Source organism: Saprolegnia diclina (assembly GCF_000281045.1).
Source record: "Saprolegnia diclina VS20 unplaced genomic scaffold supercont1.93, whole genome shotgun sequence".
Taxonomy (NCBI): Eukaryota; Oomycota; class Saprolegniomycetes; order Saprolegniales; family Saprolegniaceae; genus Saprolegnia; species Saprolegnia diclina.
In genome coordinates this window covers 94,075-101,252 of record NW_008246160.1, presented here as the reverse complement: position 1 = coordinate 101,252, position 7,178 = coordinate 94,075, and the positions used below count along the sequence as shown (strand labels likewise).

General features: G+C 61.1%; 2 protein-coding genes across 2 annotated transcripts; both read left to right on the top strand.

Moving 5' to 3' along the window:
• Positions 1-20: 20 nt before the first annotated feature.
• On the top strand, positions 21-1,686 carry SDRG_15479 (hypothetical protein; the record flags this gene model as incomplete). Its single annotated transcript, XM_008621654.1, has 2 exons — positions 21-975; positions 1,022-1,686. The coding sequence occupies 2 exons, from the start codon at positions 21-23 to the stop codon at positions 1,576-1,578; spliced, it is 1,512 nt and encodes a 503-aa protein (XP_008619876.1). The 3' UTR covers positions 1,579-1,686.
• A 336-nt stretch (positions 1,687-2,022) lies between these two features.
• Positions 2,023-6,112, top strand: SDRG_15478 (hypothetical protein). Its single transcript, XM_008621653.1, has 5 exons — positions 2,023-2,147; positions 2,199-2,357; positions 2,411-3,345; positions 3,399-3,629; positions 3,678-6,112. The coding sequence occupies exons 1-5, from the start codon at positions 2,027-2,029 to the stop codon at positions 5,982-5,984; spliced, it is 3,753 nt and encodes a 1,250-aa protein (XP_008619875.1). The 5' UTR covers positions 2,023-2,026; the 3' UTR covers positions 5,985-6,112.
• The last annotated feature ends 1,066 nt before the right edge of the window (positions 6,113-7,178 follow it).

Below are 7,178 nucleotides of genomic sequence, written 5' to 3'. Positions count from 1 at the left end.
GCTTTGGTGCCTTCAGCAAGATGCTGGCGACGATCAAGAGCGAGGACTCGGTAGCTACGGTGCCAAGTGACCGCGACGGTATCTTTGATTTGATTCGCACCGAGACGTCATTCATCGCGGTCGACCGGCTCATCTTTTCGACGTTGTCCAACTGGATCAAGACAACCTTGGAAGCGTCCATCCGTGCCTTGTCATCAACAGCCCAGCAGGCCCATCGGTGGCGAGCTCTTGGTCACATCTACCTCAACGAACGCAACTTTGTGGATGCAGAGCGGTGCTATGCACATGATCTGTCGCTCTTCACGACGCTCGACGACCAAAGCGCCCACCTCGAAGTTGCCAAGGGCCAAGCCCAAGTCGGCATGATGCGCGGTATCTTGCGCAAGCCCGCACGTACGTGGCGACCGCTCTTCGAGTCGGCGCTCGCAGTGCAAACCGAGTTGCTGGGGCCTTCTGACCGCGAGGTCTTTGCCACCAAGTACAGCTTTGCCGCTGCCCTCTCTCGGAACGACCTGCTCCACGACGCCAAAGACATTGCGCTCGATCTCTTTGACGCCCACCGACACGCATACGGCCTCGCCAACAGCTACACCGCTGTCGTCATGAGTCTTGTCACAGACATCGTAACGCTTCTCCACGATCCCCGCGCAGCGCTGCGCTGGAGCCGCAAGACCTCGGCGCTGCAGGAGCAACTCCACGGGCCCGACCACATTCGCACTCTCTTGACGCTGCAGATTGCCGGCGCCGCGTACATGGATCTCGGTCGCTTTGACGAAGGCCTTGCGCTCAACCAGCGCGTCCTGGCGACCACACGACGTACGCTCGGCGCGGACCACGAGCTGACGCTAGCGGCGTCACTCAACGAAGGCTTCTCCTTGCTCCAGGCCGGTGACGTCGCGGGGGCGACGGCCATTTTGCGCTCGGTGCGAGCTCTTCTTCCCGCCACCAACGCGACCGTCAACTACAAGCGTGACGGTAGGCGCGTCCTCGAATTCGCCAACTCGCTGAGGCGTGTACGTAGCGGAGCTCAACCTCGGCCTCGCATTATGGACCAGCGGTGATATGGCTGCGGCCACCGACCACTTTCTCACCGCCCACCGCATTCTGCCTGGTAAGGACACGGTCGCAGCCATCTGCCGCGTGGCAACCGCGAACACCACGGGCCGCCACCGCCTTCTCGCGCTCGTGACCAAGGCCATCTGCAGCGACATGGCGCCCGAGTGGTGGCCAACCAACTGCGTTTTGTGCAGCAAGCCGATCCGCGGCGTCCTCATCAGCTGTGCAGCATGTCCAAAGGGCGCGTTCCGGTTCTGTCGCGCGTGCGCGGCGACCAAGCGCGGGCGACTCGAGCGGTTTTGCCGACACGAACCGCCCGCTGCGCGCTTGGAAACGGCGCTGCCGCCCCGCCGACGGCTGTACCACGACGCGCTTTTGGCGCAGGAAGGGTCGTACGATCGCATCGAGTCGCTGCTGAACGCCTATGCAGCGTACTGCGAGACGCACGACGTACCGCCCAATGAGCGGCTGTCGCGACCGTCGATTCCAGCGCTGAGCCGACGCTGGCACCCGATGCTTTGATGCCCAACGTGACCGAGACGCGCCAAGACATGGTTCGTGGCACTTGTAGAACGCAGTGTGTCGTCATGAATCAAGAGACTAATGCTACAGCATAAAATTGATGCCCTAGTCCTACATACTTGTACGACTACTCCTACCAAGGATAGATAAGAGATGCTCTTATATACCCTTGCTCCTAATGACTCCAGCTACTGCTCGGTTGCTGCGGATGGCGCGCTGTTTAAATCCCACTTTTCTCGCATTTCGCACGATTTCGCACGCCACGTGAAAAACGAACGCGTCCGGTTTGCCAGATATCCGGATACCGCGGCTCGCGCACCCCAACACACGATCTTTTTCACGTTTCTCACGTGCCGTGAAAAAGAGAATGGTATCCGGAATGCCGGATACCGCGCGGCCACTGCTTTTTGACCAATGAGGCGCGCGGAAATATTTTATTGGAAACGCGATGGGAGGAAGCGCAGCCGCGATGCACGAGGTCCCGCTCGCCTACGTCGAGAAGGAGACCGACGCGGCCTTCCGCGTGCGCTCCAAGCTGAAGACGGTCCCTGCGCATGCGCCCCCGAGCCGTACGTACCTGTTTTGTCTGCGGCGACGGTGGCTAACCCTGTCTCTGCCAGGGGTCGAGAGCCTCGGCGGCGGCTTTGTCCTGCAGCACGACCGCTTCGTGAGCTACCGCGCCATTGGCAAGCACGTGCTTCTTTGGGAGACGCCGGTCCATGAGAGCAGCGCCGACAAGCCGGCGTCCGGCAAGGCGTCGCTCGCCATCGAGCTGCCGGGTACGTTGCAGCGTCGTCCGGCCTGTATGTTGGCGCTGACGTCAGACATGTAGAGAGCGTTGCGCCGCAGGGCGTCCGCGTCTTCGAGTCGCTCGACAAGCAGTTCGTCTCAATCTGCGTCGTCACGTGCGCCAAGACGATCCACCGCTACTGCTACAAGATCGAGCCGACGCTCTTCTCGACCGAAGGCCGCGACGAGGTCGCGTTCGCGATGAGCTCGCTGCCGCTCCAGACGTCGATTAGCGCCGTGTGCTGGCTCGACGAGTGCAACGTGGTCGTCGGCGGTGACGACGGCGCCATGATTGCCATCAACGTCGGTCTCTCGATCTTTGGCCACTCGCACGCGTCGTTCCATGAAGTCGCGCTCACGGACCACGTCGGCTTGCAGTGGCTCTGGGGCGGCCTCGGCCTCGGCGGCGCCCGCGCCCACGCCGTCTTGGCCATCGTCCCCGTGCCCGACACGAACCACGACCATGACAGCACCGACACGCTCGTCCTCTCACTCTCGGCCGACTATGTGCTGCGCGTCTGGTCGTACGAACAGCTCAGCTGCCTCTGCAACCAAGCCATTGGGTCGGTGCTCGGGCTCCCCGCCGATGCAGCGCCGGCGGTCGCCGCCTCAATGGCTATCGTCGACCAACGAGTGCTGCTGCATGTGACGACGACGACTACGACGACACCGCATGACATTGTGCTCCTCCGTGGCGAGCTCTCGCCGGCGTCGATCGACCTCCACGTCGCACGCCGCTTTGTGCTTGAGCAGCTGTCAGTCCACGTCCGCCTCGTCGACTTCAGTGTCGACGATGCGCGGCTCTTCTCGGTCTGGCGCGCGCCGTCGACCGACTACGTCGTCCAGCACCCGCTCTCGCTCACGGGCCCCAAGGAGGTCGCGGGCACCGTCCTGCGTGGCATGCACGCGTGGACGACCAAGCACGCCGCCGACGACGACGCGTTGGCCAAGGACATTGCCGACCTGTCGCAGATCGACGTACATTCTATTTTGTACATATTCCATGCAACTAACCGCGTGCTGGCATTTAGGCGTTCTACATGCAGCGGCTTGGCGCCCCGGGGCGCTTCAACGACGAGTGCCTCCGCTTGACCTTGTCGACGCTCGTCACGGGCCCGGCACCGACGCTCGACGGCCACCGGCTTCGCCGTGCGCTTCTCGATGCTGTCCACCGGCAGTGGTCGTTGCAGGACACCAAGGGCTCCAACCCATATGCGCTTCGATCGACCGTGTGGCGCCACGTCCTCGCCGTCGCGACCAAGGTACAACTTGTCCATATTCCGACAACATATGGATGACGACGATGGTAGCACTGGGCGGCGGAGAACGTGCCCCTGGGCTTTGTGTCGTGCGACTTGCTCGGGTCGCCGGTGCTCTTGCGCCGCAACCACATGTCGGTGTTCTTCCCCGCTTCGATCCTCGGCGACCGCCCGGCGACGATCGCCGACCTCTACGACTCGATCGTTTTACCGACGTTTGGTGCATTCCCGATCGCGTCCTACTATGCGTCGCTCGAACGTCAGTGGCAGTCGGACGTGCTCGCATTGGACGTCACGACGTCCGTGACGCTGCTGGGCGTTGTCCACGCCGGGCTTCTCGAGGACGGCAGCGCCGGCCGCCATGTGCCAAGCGTCCTCGCACGGACCGCCAACGTCCTCTCGGGTGACGCAGCCACGCAAATGGCGCTTCTCGATGCCCTTGTGGCGCATCTTGCGCTGCCGCGTCTCTCAGACGATGCGAGCATGAGCTCCCAGGACGTGGCTGCGACCGACCTCGCGCTCGCGCTTCACCGTATGAGCGCCGTCGTCCTTCACGACATGCGCGCCGCCGCCGCTGCGAGCGCGTGTTTTGTGACCTTTCTCCTTGACGCGACGCCGTCATTTCTGGCCGAAACGACGCTGCGTCATCTGGAGGCCTCGGTGCGGCCGGCGCTCGAGCGGTCGCTCGCCAATTGGTCCAACGTGTACTGGCTGTGCAGCCAGACGCAGGCGACGTCGGGCGTGCCGGTATTGCAGCTCTTTGCGGCGTCGCTTCTCGATGAGATTGTTGTCGACGGTGACCTCGGCGCGTCGACGCGGTCGTTGATCGCCGCGATCGCCGATGCCACCAAGCTGCTGCCGTTTCTGCAGAGCAACGGTCTCCACAGCGTCCTCCGCGTCGTGCTGCGTCACGCAAATGACGCCGACGACGATGCCAAGCGTCTGTACCTCCTCGGCGAATGCTTGCTGCTCGAGCCAACCAAGACAGAGACGGTTCTGGACCGCGCCGTCCGATCGCTCGTCCGTGTCGTGCATCTCGAAGGCGCGGCGGTGGTCGTAGAGCTCACAACGTTGCTCAAGGAGCACGTACCCAAGGGTCTGAGCAGTCATGTGGTGTCATTTCTGCAAGCGATTCTCGTCGATGTCGCCGAGGACGACACGACGCTCGAGTTTGTCTGGTACAACCTCTTCAAGCTCTACGTGGCCGACGGGGCGTACGAGAGTGCCCACGCCGCGCTGCAGAAGCTCGTGGCGCTCGGTGCGAGTGCGCCGTCGCTGGACGAGTGCGTCCGGTACTTTGTCTTGCAGCTCTGTGACGCTGGCCGCGTCGACGTGGTCTGCGACGTGAGCTGGGGTGCGTTTGAAGCTCAAGTCGAAGAACTCTTATTGTGGCAAGCGGCTAATACCCACGCGCACGTGTCGCCGGCCAAGTCGTCGCAGAGCGCGTCGGCCTTGTACCGCCTCCTCTACAGCTTTTACGTCGCTCGGAGCCGATTTGTGCACGCAGCCCGCGCCATGTACTCGCTCTTCCTCCGCCTCGAGCTCGAGCCGTTTGCATCGTCGATCCTCCAAGTCCAGCGGGACGCACTCCTCGCCGCCTCCAACGTCTTGGAGCTGGTTCCCGAAGCGCATCGGTGGTTTGTGTCGCAGGCCGGTCTCGCCTCGGACGCTGGCGACTGCGCGCTGACCGTGGTCTCGGCCTCGGATGTCTACAAGCAGCTGCTCTTGGTCCGTGGCAAGCTCGCGCTGCCCGAGCACAGCCTGGCACTCGGGTCGCTGCGGTCGCCCGAGGTGGTCTCGCTGCTGCTGACGCACCTTGCGTCGCCGCCGCGTGCGGCCTTGCGGTCGATCGAGCTCGCGTCGGCCATTGCGCTGGCGTTTGAGCTGGACATGAAGGTCGTGGTCCGAGCGGTCACTCGTGCGTGGGTCGCCGGTTCGATTCCAGAGTCGGTGCTGCAAACCACGCTGCATCATTTGCACAAGGCGTCGTTGTCGCTGGCGGCGATCGAGACGGCGCTGGAGCTGCGCGTTGCGATCCCAACATGGCTCCGCGACAGTGTGGTGGTGACTGACGGCCCGCAGCTGCTCTCGCTTCTGCTCAAGTACGGTGCGCTGGACGATGCGCTAGCGACGGCGGATGCGCTCGTGCCTGCGACCGAGCCGTTGACGATCGACTCGTTTGGTGCTCGGACGTCAGCGCAAGTCTCGTGGCTGCCGATTGCGCTTTTGGATACACTCTTGGCGTCGGCGATGCAAGTGCCAGCGTTGACGTCCCAAGCCAAGAAGCTTGCGACCAAGGTCGAAGCGCACTTTCGATATGTCAAGGCGCTCGACACGGCTGCGGTCGTTCGCGTCTAGTCTAGTCGATACCTCTTCTTTTCAATACGACTCTTATTCCATTTGTTCCGTATGTGCATTAATTACGGTACTCGCAAGTCGAGTCGAATGCCACGAGTCATCTAAATAGACTGCTCTTGCTACCAAGATTTCTTTTTATTTTTCGCCTTGGGACATCGACCCGGTTTGTGGAAAGCGAGGCTTGACTCGTTTTGCAAACGTGCAATTTGACATTTCACTTTGGAAGCTCATGCCTGCGATTCTTTTGTCGCGAGCTTTGTTGAACAACCCTTCAGGGCCCTTGGCAATGATCCAAGCAACCACTGCGAGATCCGCCGCATAATTGAAGCCCCGTTGGCAGCGGGCGAGCGTCACGAGATCGCCGTACACTGGCGACCTGCTACCAGCGCGCTGCCGCCTAGGCGTACTATTGAGTATTATGTGAAGCCACAGCAGTCAAATCCGTGATCCATGAGCACAGAGGGAAGCACTTCCTTCGTCTCGAGAGGTGCTGGTCAATACATTTTTCAAGTCATATTGGAACAAACTATGATTTCGTTGGTTCGGATTTCATAGATTTCTTTGTGGCAATGGACGGGATGACGAAAGAGACAGCGAAGAAGCTGATCATAACGTTGGAGGGTGAACGTCTAGGCGTTTGGGGCTTGGAGCGGGGAAGCAGAGCCAGCGACCCAATTAATGTGGCACTCATCCTCTTGGGCTAAGTGCAGATGCGCTCAAGATGGACGCTCTCCACGATAGCAACACCCACGCACGCGTCACAATTCATGCACGCAAGGGTCAATAATCTTGATGCACGCGAGCTAGAAATGCTAGGACCGCACGCTGTGAACCTCACGGGGCACTGCTTGGTACTAGCTTCGAGCTTGAACAAGTGACGAGCGGTTGTACAAGGCGTCGCTAGAGACAGCTGCAAACCGTTCACGTGTACTCGATGACAATAAGCAGCGTATAGGTTGTGGAGGCGCCGACGACGGTCGTGTCGTTTCCGCCGAGATTCCCAGGGCGTACTCTACAATAGAGCAAGCGCCCGCTGCCACGTGATCGGCATCCATCGCCATCGGGCTTGGCTAGACAATCATGCTGGCCTTCTCCTGGTAGGAACGTTTACGTGGTGTACCAGCATCCCAGGGGATTAATTCGATGTGTCGTGTCTCAATCCGGCCAACCCATTGGCTATATATCGAGCCATTT

Coding starts and splice junctions, on each gene's coding strand:
- SDRG_15478 (XM_008621653.1), top strand. CDS start 2,027: ATGGGAGGAAGCGCAGCCGCGATGCACGAGGTCCCGCTCGCCTACGTC. Junction 2,148..2,198: donor TGCGCATGCGCCCCCGAGCC/GTACGTACCTGT, acceptor TGTCTCTGCCAG/GGGTCGAGAGCCTCGGCGGC. Junction 3,630..3,677: donor TCCTCGCCGTCGCGACCAAG/GTACAACTTGTC, acceptor CGACGATGGTAG/CACTGGGCGGCGGAGAACGT.